At 36.3% G+C, this 16741-nt stretch overlaps 1 protein-coding gene across 4 annotated transcripts in view; it reads left to right on the top strand.

Moving 5' to 3' along the window:
* The window catches only part of LOC145664158 (splicing factor 3B subunit 2-like), an 80345-nt gene that overhangs the window by 26825 nt on the left and 36779 nt on the right, over positions 1-16741 (top strand). For all 4 annotated transcript variants that reach the window (XM_081730565.1, XM_081730562.1, XM_081730563.1 and 1 more), the window contains exons 3-6: positions 1056-1145; positions 3898-4038; positions 7637-7826; positions 12046-12167. In XM_081730565.1, coding sequence (XP_081586691.1) covers positions 1056-1145; positions 3898-4038; positions 7637-7826; positions 12046-12167 — 543 coding nt within the window. The remainder of the gene's footprint in view (positions 1-1055; positions 1146-3897; positions 4039-7636; positions 7827-12045; positions 12168-16741) is intronic.

The following is a 16741-nucleotide window of genomic DNA, read 5'->3' as shown; positions in this document are numbered from 1 at the left end:
GAATACTGCCCAGGTCATCTGATCTCAAACCCCTTGATTTCTATCTGTAGGGCCATCTGCAGCAGGTAGTTTACCGGTATACTTAGAAATCCTGAGATATAAGACACTTAACAAAAACGCATTCAGTATGCATGTGACCACATTTCATCGAACATTTTTCTGCGTGTGCACTCGGAGTGGATATGGCGACTACTTTTTTTGCAATAGACGGGATGGCTATGCGTACGGGAGCATGTGCTGAAGCGTACCATTGGTAGGTGATTTTAAGACTTAGCAAAAATCAAAAATCTACAGTGTTCATAATATGCAAACCATACACGATATGAAAGAAACTATTACACCTTTGGATTTCTGAGCTCACGATTATTTGATATATATCTTGCCTCCATTTCCATTTGAAATTTAAGTTTGCATTGAAGATGTTGATCATAGTTCTATATACTCTGCAAGTTTCACCCCTCCCCTGTCCTTTTATAACATCTTCCATTATTTAAGACATAGAAACAAGTGAAAATTGATGGGCGCGCCATCGAATCCGCTCTGTTTTATGGGTAATATTGACTGATATCAATGACATCTACTCTTTCGTTGTTGGTCACGCACCCAGCACCCATATGTCTTTTCTAAAAAATCCACTGCATCACTTGATGGCACTACCTGAATTTCTGCCAGACCTTCGTTTTTTTTTTTTTTTTTTTTTTTTTTTATCTGAATCTCTTCTTTTTTTTATTCATAAACTATACGCACTATTGCACGAAGTTCACATTTGATAGAATTTAAGATGGTAACACCACTTGAAATAAGGTTTCTGCCAAATATTATTTAGCATGGTCCAGTGAAATGTTAAAAGTTTCCTGTATGTTTACATATCTGGGATGTGTGTACTTTCGGTATACTTCTTTGTTTTTGTTTCGTTTTGTTTTGTGTTTATTTCTCCTTCATTTTACTAACTCTTTTAACACTATTCAGCTACATTTCAGCATCATTCTAATTTGAAAGTAACCTACCTCACTCGATATAGAGGCAAAGATTTGATATATATTTCTTTCTTATAGATGGAAGATCCTGAGCTGCAGAACAAGGTTCAGCAACAGCAGCTAATGATTGAACAACAGAAACAAGAAGAGTTGCTCCGTTTGCAGCAGGTAATCGTTGTTACTACATGTTTTCATTTTTCTTTTGTTTTCAAGTTATATAATTATATTTAACAACGATGTAAATTTTCTTGGTATGTTCGTTTCAAAAGATAAACGCCTGTTTATGTGATTTATAGTGTCTATGTCAGCAGCAAAATTGGAAAATCTGTAGTTTTCCGTAACATTTCGTAAAAATTCTGAAAAAGTAGACACAATTCTTTTTCTTTTTTTATTTTATTTACAAAATAATACCAAGTGTTTAATAACTTGTTAAGTGATATAATATGGTTATATTTAATAACAAAAGAAACTCCCCTTACACAATCGTACATTGAAATATTTCATACTGTTTCAAAGGCTGTCTTTCTCCTTTCTTGATGCCTTACAAAAGACTTCCACTGTTACATGAATTACATTTTGAATAATCTACTTATTCGTGAAACATAGTATACCAACCCTTCCTGCATTGGTTTCAGACTTGAAGATCAGTGGTCCCATTCTCTTTGATGCTGTTGGAAAACTTTCACGAGATAACCATGATTCGATGTGTGAAAACCAGAACTGCTGAAATGTATAGATACAGGGCTATTGAGTTAATGTGACAAAATCAGAAAATCTTATAATGAATAAGAGTATGGACATTGGATTTTCTACCAGGCGTTTTATTGGGCAAAATAGAAACAGAGGCCAGGGAACAACAGAAACTAGAATTTTTACATGCATACCGCTGCATCCTAACTTCTATGATTACCAAACTTCAACAGAGAAGTAAGTAATACAAAGCAGTAAAGGCCTATTTTCGTTCGATCCTCAAGTAATGCAGCATTCATTTCGTGAAGATCAAAAGAGGTTCTTTCGTCTAGATGAAATTCGTACATATGACACCATAGATGATGTGTTTGCTAAAATTTTTAGGAAAGAATGCATCTCTTTCTCCAACTAAACACAACAAAATTTCAACAAGTCTTCCAGAGTTGTAAGGATTAGAACTTGACGCTACTTACAAGTTTCTTGCTGGCATTAAAGAATAATACAAACATTTATGGAAGATAGTAAAATTGGGTTATCATTCTCGCGTGGAAATGAAACAGTCCATGGAGAGCTTCCTGTCAAAGGGTCACTCTTAATTTAAGATATGTATGAAAAGACTTGTAGCAGAAAGGCATATTCATCATCAAACACAAAAAACAGGAGGTATTGAACACGTACAGGGCATCAGAAGGATGATGCTTTACGTAAAGCGGGAGACATTACGAAGAATATTTGCACAAGCAGGAGGAAGAGATGAGTGAGCACAAAATAATAATAATAATAAATAAAAGAGAATGTCGGATGATAGACTTGGAGCAATACAGGATATGTCTGAAACGGGAAAATGTAAAAAAGTAGCTAACTATTGATACCAAACTTAACAGAGATTACGATGGAAAGGAGATAAATTTCAGTAACTCGTTGAAAGCGGGGGTGGGGGGTGGGGGTGGAGAAGTGAGTATTTGATGACGATTTTGCGTTAATCTTGTTTTCAGTTATAATTGAATTAGTTTTAATTTACACAAACTGCTGTTTTTCATTGTATCTTACAGTTTTGATCATATTTGTATGTCGGTAAAGAGATGTAATCTTGTTTATAAACAATTGTGGTCTCTTTTTAAAAGACGAAGAAAGTGACAATATATATGAAAATAAAAGCTAAGTCAGTACAGAAACATGCTAAAGAGAAGTTACCAAATTGTTCAGGCCTATTTCACAAGAATTTCATGTGGTCATGAAATTCTTATGAAGAGTCAGGAAATTTCTTTTATCAGAGCTTATAGAAACCCTATCAGAGATTCTAATGAAAATTTAAACCGAAAACAGACGAAACAGAAGACCCGTAGCGTCAGCTTATTGGAACAAAAATTGTGAACCATATAAGAGGTACAAAAAATAAAATTAATGTCGGTAACTTCACTGCTACCAACACAAAATTTTAACGAAATAACCATATCGATATCTCGATAGTCATTACATACAGATCTTCGGTAGAAATTGACATCTATTACTAAGTTTCTGTCTCACACTTTGTAACTGCTTTGGATTATTTGGTGTTTAGTCGCATAATGTGTTTCTCTCAGTCATAATTCGGGACGCTGAAAATCGTAAAATGGTACTTCAGTTCAATTCGGCCACACTTCACTTTTTCTTTCTTTCAAGCAAGAGAGTATTTTCGTATAATATACTCTAGTCGTGCATACCACCCGGTACTGGTTTACGTATAAGCAGTGGTACTAGACCTACTGGTTGAGAAACATGATTTACAGATATAAAAGCTTTTCATGCCTTGCATCCTGTAAATAAATATAAAAATAGAGAGTTTCAGGACTGTTCTCTTTCTTCTGTTTCCTTTATCAATCTATCTTCCGCTATGTTATCAACTTAAACGTGGTGATGTGTTCTATTCTTCCGTAGAAATCCATGTCTAAATAGAAAACTTTGCAAACAGAAAATAGTAAATTCAATCGACACTTCCCAAATACGATGAGTATAAACAGCATCACATGGAAAACCGTTACAAGGCGGTATAGTCTTTTCACATCCTGATCTTAAGAAAATATTTTCTTTCGAAGTTCCAGGATGCAAGGTAGGAAAAGCATTTTCTCATCTACATTTTAAACGTGCATTCCATAATAAACATAAGTATTACAGACACTATAATTGGGTACTTCTATTTTGTATTGTATTGCAATAAATAAATAAATATTTTTCTTTAATATTCTGCCAGGCCGCTTTAGCTGAGAAACAACGGGAAGAACAGGAACGTCAACAACAGATATTGTTGCAGCAGAGGCAGGAGGAAGAGCTGTTCCGGTTGCAGCAGGAGGCGTTGCGGGAAAAGCAGCGAGAAGAAGAAATAAGAAGACAGGTAGAGTTTTTCCCGTTTTGGACATTTATCCTGTCGTACTTTCGATAGTAATGCATGGTGACAATTAGAAGCCGGACTAGCGGGAGAACCAGGATCAGTTCTTAGTATGAGTACATGTAATTCGAATCCATATTAAGCTGTAGGCTCACGTCTCGTAGTATACTGTCGGTGCTGCAGTGGAATAATGTGAAATTCGGATTTGCAAGCAGTGGAGAAGCAACTTAGTTTACTGATAAAATCATATCTCTTAACTGCTTACTAACTTTCAAATAGCCTCACAACAACAATCTATATTATAAAATTGAAAGTGACTCTTAATCTCTTGAAACGCCCGACCGATCTCGATCAAATTTTTGACATAGATGCGGTTCTGGCCTGATTTTTTTTTTTTTTTTTTTTTTTTTTCATTCTTCACGGTAGAACCTAGAAGAGGGGAGGGAGATATTTATATATGAAAATAAATAAAGCTTAACTCTTGAATCACCCAACCGATCTCGATCAAATTTTCAACGTAGATGACGTTCTGACCTGGGATAATTTTTGTCATTTAACTTTGACGGAGCAACGTAGGGGAGGGGAAGGGAGAGATATATATGTAAAAAATAAAAATGAAAGTAACGATATTTGTGACTTCATCACTCTTGAACCATCCGACCGATCTCGATCAAATTTTCAACATAGATGAGTTTCGGGCTGGGGATGGTATTTATCTATTCATTATCTGGTCCATTTATCTATTCAATTTGACGATAGTACGTAGGGGAGGGGAAAGGGAGCAGTTAAAAAAAATAAATAAAACTTAGTAACTCTTGAACCACCGGACCGATCTCGATCAAATTTACAACTCAGATAAAGTTTAAACCTGAGATGGTTTTTGTCATATCACTTTGACGTTATAACTTTAAGGTGGGTGAGGGAGAGACATTTAAAAATGATCGGAAATGACCGATATTAGAGTCGAATCCATAGTTTTCGGGGTCGCTGAGATGAACAGTGACACTTCTGATGCCCTTAAATCCAAATTCAGGCCTGCAACTTGGGGGAGGGGGAATATATATATAAAAGTGATCGAAATGACCAATATCAGTGTCGAATTCATAGTTTCCGGGGTCGCTGAGATGAACAATGACACTTCCGATGCCGTGCCCCGCAACATGGGGAAGGGAGGGGGAGATATAAAAATCATCGAAAATAACCGATATCAAAGAGCGCTTTAGTAATAGTGAAAAGTGACTAGCCAGCGAGACGGGTAATTGATGCTAGTATATATATATATACTGTATTTGCCAGTGTATAGAGAGTAAGACACTCCATTTTCTGTATTTGATTTTGAGGAAAAATATTTTCACTGCACATTACTTTTTTTATGTAAAGTGTCATTTTAACAAGGAACACAACATATATGGAGTTACCAGTAATTAAACGTAGGAACGCACGCTCGTTAGGAACATATAGCGTTTGTGCGTGCAGAGAAAAACGTACGTATTGTGAAACAATAAATAGTGCAAATGTATCTAAATTTAACTTACTAAGTCTCTCACCTGTATGTATCTGCAGTGCTCTTATACATCGTAAGGAAGACATCGAATAACTTAGAATTGAGAAAAAAAGAAGTTCCCTGTATCGACGAGTAAGACACATTCCGTTTTTGAACTCATTCTCAAAGGAAAAGTAAAAAATATGTCTTATACGTTAGCAAATACGGTAATTTCAAAACCTAAGTATATTTTCTTTAAAAAACTAAAATTAATAATACTAGCCAACACTTTGTATAAGACACATGCCTCTTTGGGATCTGTTTATTTTTCTGTCATGAAAGTTGGCTGGTTACCATGCAGTTTATTCTCGTGAAAATATAACATAATGAAAAAGTTCCTATGAAACCTACAAATTTTAGGCAGTTTTTTTGTATAGCTTAAGGAACTTAACTGATGCATGATTAAAACATTCACGTGGACTAACCTTTGTATACGTCTTGTCATTTAGTAATTACCGAAGTTTTCAATGGGAACTCGTTTATTTCTCAACCTCATCTGTACTCTTCAGACAAGTTTTGAGTAATATCAAGAAAGTTTCATAGTGACTCTGTGGAAGTTCAAGAAATGTAATAAGTGCAATTGTCTCATTCAATTTCTACAGTTTTCTTACTTGTGTCTGTTTTGACAATAATTGTGACTTATGTTTGTTTAGTACTAACAAAAATTGGCTACTTACCAATGACTCCTGCCTTGAAAAATTTTATTTTATTTGGTCTAGGAATTAATTCGTGCGGTTGGTACGCACACATTGAAGCTGTAGTACAAACACAAAGTACATAAATACCTTAAGAAAAATATTGTCCATCGCTAGCCACCACTTTCGCCCATCTGTCAGGCAATGTACGGATTCCGTGGCGAAAGAAGTCCTCATCCTTGGAAGCGATCCAGTCAGAGACCCATGTTTCGATATCTTCTGAAGAAGTAAACCGCTGTCCAATCAAATCGTTGTTCATGCAATCGAACAAGTAGTAGTCCGAAGGAGCAACGTCTGGTGAATACGGCGGGTGGGGTAAAACTTCCCATCCGACATTTTCTAAATAGGTTTTGACCGGTTTTGCGACATGTGGGCGAGCGTTATCATGTTGAACAATAAGTTTATCATGTCTGTTCTCCCATTCTGGTCGTGTTCTGGCCAGAGCTTGCTTCAAACGCATTAATTGTCGTCGATAACGTTCTCCATTCATAGTTTCACCCGGTTGCAGCAGCTCATAGTACACCACACCTTTCATATCCCACCATATGCACAGCATAACCTTTGCACAGTGAATATCTCGTTTTGGTTGTGATGGACCTGGTTCACCTGGTTTCACCGAGGCCTTTTTTCGTTTAGGGTTCTCGTAATGGATCCACTTCTCATCACCCGTAATAATTCGATGCAGAAACCCCTTTCTGCTCTGTCGTTGAAGCAGCAATTCGCAAATGGTTTTTCGTCTTTCAACGTCTCTGTCTTTCAATTCATGTGGAACCCAATGTGACATCTTTTGAATCATTCCCATGGCTTTCAAGCGTTTGGAGACTGTTGTTTGATCAACGCCTAATGCTGCTGCAAGTTGTTCCTGCGTTTGACACGAATCCTGCTCGAGCAATGATGTCAATTCTTCGTCTTGAAATTTTTTTGGCTGTCCAGCTCGCTCTTGGTCTGCCAAGCCGAAATCACCACTTCTAAACCGTGCAAACCACTTCTGACACGTTCGCTCAGCTAGAGCATGGTCACCATACACTTCCACCAAAATACGATGACTTTCAGTCGCACTTTTCTGCATGTTAAAGTAATGCAGCAGGACACCCCGCAAAAACACTTTATCAGGCACAAATTGCGCCATGTTCACTTAACTACAAACTGGTGTTGTTGACGCTTTAATCCACTGCCCTATACTACGAACGATACGCGATGACAGGGGTTTGCAACACATGTGTGGATACACGGAACTGTGGGACGCTCCGTTCGTTGCGCCATCTCTTGTCCACCCGCACGAATTAATTCCTAGACCAAATATTTAAAAAAGTGTTCCTTACGTGCTTTAACTGATTATAATGAATCACTTTGTTTTTCTTCACAGAGGATGGTACCACCACCTACAGGTGCGGCAGTTGTTGCACCTCCTACAGGTGGTGGAACTTTGCCACCTGCGCCAAGTGGACCTCCTCCAGGTATTCCCCCCCAAGTATCTGTAACGCAAGGAGTTCCTACACAGCCCCAAATAATCATAACGCCTACTGTTCCAGTCCCAGCAGCTCCACCGTCTACTGGTAAGATAACATAGTTTTATGTTAAGAAAAATACAATAAATTGTTACTAAGTATGTTAAGGGAGCTAGAAATTTGGTAGAAATCTTCTAGATAGCCTCTTCCTGCTCTTCTAGATAGCCTCTTAAGGATAGTAAATAATTTTTTTTTTTTTTTTTAGTAGTAAATAACTCATTTTTAATGTAATTGTTAAGGCAAATTAGGAAAACATTTATTTCGTTGATTGCGTCTATAAGAGTTGAGTTGAGTTGATTTTGAGTTTAATGTCCCACTCAGCAGCGAGGCTAAATGAGACATGGACCTACTGATTAACGTGGAACCGAACCACCTGAGCTCCCGCCGGGAATCGAACCCGGGTCTCCCGCGCCAAAGGCGCGTCCGCTGCATCTATAAGAGTGTTCGTGCTACAGACACATACCAGGTATTAACCTTAAATGTCTACGAATTTGAGTTTCAGTGTATTATAATGGCCACAAACTCAATAATGTCTTAAATTCGTTAGTTAACGATTTAATCTTTGCTCGCATTTTGAAGTTAAGTTCATTAGTTACATCAAGAAAAGAAGAATCAGCACTCCAAAGAGAGAGAGAGAGAAAGAGAGAGAGAGAGAGACTTTTACCGTGCTAGTACTTACAAAACTCTTCGTTCTTATTGTGTACAGAAAAGCTGCTAAATCTGCAGTTCTTTTGTAAAGAAATCACTGATTTTATGTATTTATTTATGGACTCTATTTAATTTACATAGAACGCTTGCACAGAAATGCAAAATGCGTTTATAAAATCATCCAATTTCATGCGAATGACTTACTATGGTGAAGAAAGCCACAGACAATTGGTGAAAACCATAAGGAAAGACTCTTACAGACATAATAAAAAAAAATATCGGCACAATAGTTAGGTCGTTGTGAGAATGAATTTTATATTTATATACCACCAGTGTTTCATAGTTCCTTATAAAGAGGTATTTTGAGTCGTCATTTGCCTTTTCCGTGATAATAATACTGTAAAATTATTTTTTAAGACTGCATGATTTTAATTTCTTCAAATGACTATTGCAACATTTATGGCCATGTCATATTTTTAAATTGGCTTATGTATTTAAAAAAATCTTATTTCTTCCAGATTTTACTGTTCTATGTATCGAAAGTACACATGTTGCTCAACAAAATTTTAAATGTAACTTTGTATTTCTGAATAAGTAATTGCAACCAGAACTAATGTTCGTTTGTATATCTTTAAAAAAATGAACAACTACTTTGTTCTACTAGTAATAAGTGAACCGGCATTTCTTAGGTTTATTCTTTTAAAATTAATTTATTCGAAGGAACAAAGCTTCCTTATGAACACTAGTAATCATGCTTACTGTCCATAGTACATGTAAAGTTTCCTGAGACCAATATATGTAACAGCAGCACAGTCTGAGCTTAGATACCAAGATAGATGAGTTTAACATAGTATATATAATAATAATAATGTTTCGATGGTATGCAAAAAACCTATTTTCCGAACGATAATAATTCGTAAAGTAACAAAACTTACCTTTGCACCCATGATTCTCTTATGTTAGTATGTTAATAGTTCGACACGCTCGGAAATCATGTTCACAATCCCTTATTACCTTTTTGCATCTTGGAACCCCTATACTATCGTTGTGTACTTATGTAAATCTGATAAAACCAAATAAGTTTGAATTTTCTCAACAGTAGAATACTTTCTCCCAACGTCGCTAAACATTGAGGTTCTCCAACTGTCCAGTGTCATTCACAAACAACATACTTTCTCAAATTTTCATCATTGTCAGTGTTTGCTTTAGTCAGTAGCTAAATAGAACGTTAATTTTGAACGTCAGTATAGAATGCATAGTTATTTGCTGGAACCAATCCTGCATCAAAAAGTTTGAGGAAATATACTGTTTATATATGGCATTGGGTAGTTGGACAGTCTCAATATTTTGTGGCGTTAAGAGAAAGTATTGTATTATATTGAAAAAAAAAAAAAAAAAAAAATCAAACGTGTTTGGCTTTGCCAGACTTACATAAGCAGACAACCATAGTAATATAGAAGCTTCAGTCTGTGAAAAGGTAATAAATGTTTTCGAACATGATTCTCGAAATATTAACATAAACTATAACAAGAAGACTACTAGTACAAAAGCAAGGTTTGTTATTTTATTAATTTAAAATGTACTTGATAGCGTCTATCAGTAAAGATAATAATTCACATTTTACGATAGATTGCAGATCCCATAAAGATGTTGGTTCAAGTTATGCATGGGGTAGACTTTCAGAATATCGAAATTAATATAGTATAGTGCTAGCATAGTAAAAATAAAATACACTGCTGAACAAGACTGCACTTATTTAATATAAAAACACATTTACACGTGACGTTTCGATCTTCTAGCCAAGATCCTCATCAGACGTACACTGAGTGATACAAAAAACTACTCAAGTATATATATACACAATTCATCTCCCTATCTGCTCTCTCATTGGCCCGTTCAAACAGCCGGCTGGAAATGGAAGGAAGTTAGGAAAGCCCTCAACTTAATATGGGAGTTTGGTTTCTGTAAGGTTAAGAATGACATATATAGGATTAAGGATGGTTTAAGTATAGGATCTAAGATAAGTCCGGTATTGTCTGATATCATTATGAATGTCTGGGAGAAGGATGTGGTAGAAAAGGGGAAAGAAAAGATTCGATTTTTGTGTAGATACATTGATGATTGTTTTGGGATATGGGAAGGATCATAAGAAGAGCTTATAGAGTTCGTTCGTAGTATTGAAGATAAAGAGAATGGAATAGAATTAGAACTAGACAGAGCAGGGAGGTGTATTATGTTATCTTGACATTTTAATGAGTAAGGAAAGGAAGAGCATTAAGATTCAATGGTATCAAAAAGAATGTAATGCTGGTATCTATTGTAATAAGAAAAGTAATGTAGATAGAAGCACAAAAGTTAATTTCATAAGAAATATGTTAGAAAGAATTACCAAAATTTGTAACAAAAATGTAGAAGAGAATGTGGAAATCTTTAAAGAACAGCTGTATGAGAATGGTTATAGTAAAAGGGATATCGTTAAAGCATCTGTGGTCTCTGGGAAAGATAAAAGTGAAGAGGAAAATGAGGGTGTATGGAAAGGTATTGTAGGGCTAGGAGAAGATACCGAGATTTTAAAAAAGATGTTAAGAAAGCAATGGGTCAAGGTGTATAGAAAAGGTAGCAGAACGTTGTTGGACAAAGGGAGGAAAAAAGAAAAAAGAGATCAGAATGGTGTCATTTATTGTATAAATTGTAAGGATTGTAATATGAAATATATTGGGGAGACGGGGAAATTATTGAAAAAAAGAATTAAACAACATAAAAGTAATGTGAAATAAGGCAGAGAAACTAACGCAATCTTTAAACACGTAAAAGAAAAAGAACATGTGAACTGGGAAGAAGTTATTGTGCTGGAAAGGGAAAAAAGGTTGTGGCCGAGAAAGTGGAAAGAGGCTTGGTGGATAGAAAAGGAAGGGGAGGTAAACTTAATGAATTGGACCAAAGGTATAAACATTAATAAAGAATGGAGAAATATTGATAAATACAGAAAAATGTATGTGAATTAATGTATCCAATGGTTGTTTGCTCCTTGTTGTTTCTTTCTGGTAGAATGTTGTTTTCCCATTGGTCAGTTCAGATAGATCTCCACGCTTCTGATTGGCTGTTTGAACGTGTCAATGAGAGAGCAGATAGGGAGATGAATTGTGTATATATACTTGAGTAGTTTTTTGTATCACTTAGTGTACGTCTGATGAGAATCTTGGCTAGAAGATCGAAACGTCACGTGTAAATGTGTTTTTATATTAAATAAGTGCAGTCTTGTTCAGCAGTGTGTTTTATTTTTCTGATTTTATTTGCAAGACGTATGAATATGATTGTGTGTCAGCTAGCATAGTGTTGTGTATTTTCGAGAATTAGTAAAAGTATGTTCATAATATTACATTTTTATGTTACTGAAGAGCTACCAGATTTTAAAAACACGAAAATTTTAGGATGAAATCACTTTCTTTTCCGGTAAAGAGAAATATAATTATTCCAAAGAATTTAAAAGGTGCATTAAAAAAACTTCCCGTGAGATTTGTGAGTAGTGCGACCATATAAGAGATATTCATTCACTTTATATTATATTACTTCTGTATTTCCTACACTGCAGTTATATTTTATAATTGTCTTTTCTTAGCTCCTTCAACAACATCTGTTCACATAGCTCCTCCGGATGTCGTTGTATCTCAGCAGATGCGAGTACCTCCACCGCCGATGCCACTGCCCATGAATGTGCCCATACCCAGACCACCCACGCAGGTAAGTGTTCATGAAATGTGTCGTGTTGTCACATCATAGGTAGAAACTTATAATAAAATAATGTTGTGGCATGCTAAATAAATGTCTACAAGCATAACAAAAATAATGGAAATATCTTACCAAAATTCTCGTGGACCACCGTTAACCATCAGAATAGCTCTCATAGACCATGAAATGAAAGTGAAGTTATATAAGTCACGAATGATTTCCATTTCTTATGCAGCATACCACTCAGTTCCTTCTACGAATGGGGACAAGATATCTACTCCAAATTCTGAGCTCCAGGATTGACTACAAATGTGCAGTGATGTTGAGGTCTAAGGATTGGGCAGGCCAGGGAAGATGTAGTTCATTCCGATGTTCGCGAAACCTCGCTTCATAGATCCAGCAGTGTGAACTCGCACATTGTCATTTGAAAAGTTGAGTCATTGGCCAGAAACACCTGAACCATGTAATGAACGTGATTACCTAAAATGTCTACATTATCACTGACAGTAATGCGTCCAGTGAGTATAGTCACATGCCCACGGAATAGCAGGAAATTGCTGCCGGCTCATAGTATCTCAGAGCTGCCGCCATGTTTCACGATAGAAAGAGAAAGTAGATGCATAAGCATCTTCGGATGTACGCTGTTCTTAATAACAACGTGTTGGAAATTAGGTGAAAGAGAACGCATCGGACCATATTACATATTTCCAATCATCGTCGTTCCACTATGCATAATCTCAGCACCATTTCCATTGCGCTTAAGCGTTGTTAGTGATGAACAGCGGTTTGCAAATTGCAATCCGACCTCGGATTTTAGATATGATTGTCGCAGAAGGCTTTTTCAGGTGTTGATTGACTTCCTCAGTAACTTTCCTGCATTTGCGGTAAGATTGTTGCTGATACTTCTCTTTAAGTCTTGTCCATCTCCATTTTTGAGGCTTCGCTTTCTTCCACCTTCACTCCTCGCTCTTTTTTTAAGGGGGAGGGGGCGTAGCTTTGTAGTGATTATCATCTTGAACATTGTGTAACTCACCTGCTCTCAGAGTAATGTTACTTTGTACATTTAATGTATATTCGTATTGTGAGGTCCGTGTACTGATGGAGAAACTCCCACAATGAAAAACGTCTGATTAGTAATACTCAAGCTGTGCATTAAACTCTATGAAAATGTCGACCAGATTATGCAGCATTAAGAAAACATATATATATTTATATCATATTTTAATTAAGATCAATTCTGAAATCTTTCCACGGCTTTTACATACTATAAAGTATTCATTATATATATTATAATCTTCTTTATATTTATACATGATTCTCATACTTTATCGTATTATTAAAATCACTCGTATTTTCTACATCGAATTCTGTAAATGGCTGGTTTCAAGACTAGAATTAGATTCTCAATGTATATATGCATATAGGCATCATCAAAAGTAGTAATTGATTATAAATCACTATGTTTCTGTAAAACTGCAAATCATTGATAGAATATGGACATAACTGCGACAGCTCGATCTAATCTTAATTATTTAATTTTATCTGGTTATTATTTTTAGATCTAAGCACAAATGTAATTTTACAGTTGGTTTTCGCACTAGACATTTTGATCCGAGGCTCTACACATTTACATGTTCATATTTTCAAACTAAATTACCAGTTAACAATCACAAAATATCATCTACACTATATGTGATTTACAGGCCATCTTTTTTTAAAAAGTTTGTTTACGAGTTTCGTTGTGAAAAAGTTGAAGATTTAATTTAGATTTTAAATTTTTTGAATCAACCGATACAGATCGGTATCCTTCTCAATATTTCCAAAATGTTATGTAATGCGACGGTACAGCTATATCATAGCTATATCATAGAGACTTTGTTTCGATTGCCATCTCAGTGTCAGTTTTCCACGCTTTAAGTGTTCATTAATACACACCTGTATGAATATGGCATAAGGAAAATTAAGTTGGAATACTCCATTTTTCATGCAATATAAAATTCAAGTATTATATGTGGGTAGTAAGGGCGAACTCAACCGATAGGGTCATTTTTTTATTTACCGAAAGTAATATCAATAGTATTAAGAGAAATTTCAATGATAATAATATTGATAATTGCAATAATAATAATAATTAATTGATAGAGGAACGTTTTGTTGAGTTCGCCCTTATTACCCGTAACGCCTCATATTAGTGAAAACTATGTGATTAATTGATTACTGGGTGTTTAATAGGGACATCAGGACCGAGGTTTTTTGTCTGTCACGATGAGACAATTGACCGATACTTGCCATACATTAAAGATTCAACATACAACTCTATATAAAGTGAGAATGCGGTCACTAAATACTGCAATACTTTCCAAAACCTGTTTTTTAAAAGATTTTTAAGTAGTCCTATACGTTCTCTGAGGTCTGTGTGTCCTGGACATTCAACTAGAATATGCCGAATACTCAGTGGAACGATATGGTCTTCACAATACAGACGGTTAATGCTATGCACTAAATAAGAATGTGAGAAATGAAAATGTTTGATACGGAAATGCATGAATTAATCCCAATGACATCTGCCAATGGCCCAAAATAGTAACTAATTTTTGTTAGCCTGGTTCCAATTCACTTGTTAGTGAGAGCGCATCGGAGAAAATAGCTACAGAGGTTGGAGCATGGGAGTGCTCCAATGCGGCGTTGTTGGGTGCTCGTTTCTCCGATTGCTGGGATGTTCCGGCATCCAGCAGACGACAGACTCTGTTGCTATCGGTATCTTACGAGTTTATCTTGCACTAGAGCGTGTGTACTAAAGATTCCTCAGAGTTTCTTGACGCTTGGAAGTCAGTGTAGATACACACAAGATTCAACGAAAGCTGAAGCGCATGATCAAGGTCAATCTTAACTGCTGTTAGTTCAGCTGTGAATACTGAATACAGGTGTTTTTGATTAAATCCCTAAGGGTCCTCATCTGTCATGAAAATACAGCCAACAGATGCTAACTTTTCGAGTCATCCGCATAGACCACATTAAAATCCGGTGAAATTCTTGGATACTTATGTGATTTTTGGTGTGTGATGAGAACTGAAGGTCAAGCCTTGATGGAGTCAACAGCCATTGTGGAAGAGCAGAAACATGTAGCACGCAGGCAGCCAGCAATACAAATTCGCGTGCAGTGGGAGTCGTAAGCACGAACTACCTTGAGGGCGTGCTGCACACCAGTCGTAAATCTGATCACAACGCTACGGAAAACTGTAGGGATGGTCAAAAATACAACGCACATGGGCTTCATAATTACTGAGAAGTCTTATGACAATAGGATAACGGTGGCTCAAGGCTAATGCGGAAAGCACCAATAGTAACTGAATTCTCAGGGATGAACAGGATCAAGTTGTTCCAGCATAGAGTAACGAACACATTAATAGTGTAACTTGGACCAGATTAGACTATTGTATAATATAATCGCAGTGGAATAGTACTCGAAGCAAATTTGGAGTTCGTAGATAAGAATACTTAAGGTTACGAATATCTGGTGCACATATTAAGCGGGGATCAAAGATCAAACCCGGAAATTGGATCGTGTTCACCGACAAAAGACGAATGTCACCACGGGACAGGTCCAGATCTACAGAGCAAGTTCGTTGGCGGCAAGACTGTACGCACTGAGTTTTCTAAGCAGAAAAACGAAATCCTATCTCATATGTTGAAGTCGTCGGATAATATCACAAATGGTATCTGGAGTGGCAATAAATAACAAGATTATCAGCTTAGAGCAAAGCAGATAGAGGAGTCTGGGTCTGCGGCTGAACATTGTTGACAGTGACAGCAAACAATGACATACTAAGTTACTGCCTTGTGAGTTCCAGTTTTCCTTCGGTATACTAGAGCCCACACATACCTTGAAGTTACGTTCATCCAGTAAGTTCTTTATAATTTTCGCCATGTGCCAAACACCCTAATCATATAGCTATTTGAAAATTCTAAAATACCAAGTTGTACTGTATCTTAAGCGTTCTCAAAGTCGAAAAAATATTGCAACAAGGTGCTGATAATGAGAGAAAGCTTCTTGAATCTGGCTTTGGAGATTAGCAAGTGTGTCAATAGTAGATCGGAATGAGCGAAAGCCATACTTAAACTTGCCCAACGGAAAGTTTGATTCTAAATACCAAACGAGACGTTTGTTCACCATTCGCTCAAGTTGATTGAAAGCTGAATCGGGTCGGCTTCCGGAAATGCTTTAGTACGAACAGAACATATCGTAATCGAACATATACAATATTGTAATCGTGCGAGGAAAGAAAACTCGCACTGCAACTACTTGCAACTGAAAATCTAAATTAATATGCCGAGAATGGAAGTCAGGGAGTATAATGACAGCTACGCCGCCATCGGCATAACCTTTAGTGTGCTTATCACATCTCTAAATCGTGTGACAAGATAAAACGTATGACTGGTAGACTGAAAACTAGTTTCCTGCAAACATATAACTGAAGATGAGCAGACAGAGATTAATTGTTTTATTTCTTTAAGACGATTATTGAAGTCATTTTGAAAGCGCCACATTTGAAAGATCAATGTTTAAGACGAACTTTTCACATCCA

Source organism: Thermobia domestica, chromosome 11 (assembly GCF_964235325.1).
Source record: "Thermobia domestica chromosome 11, izTheDome1.hap1.1, whole genome shotgun sequence".
NCBI lineage: Eukaryota > Metazoa > Arthropoda > Insecta > Zygentoma > Lepismatidae > Thermobia > Thermobia domestica.
Note: the sequence above shows the minus strand (reverse complement) of the source record. Positions and strands in the feature narration are given on the sequence as shown.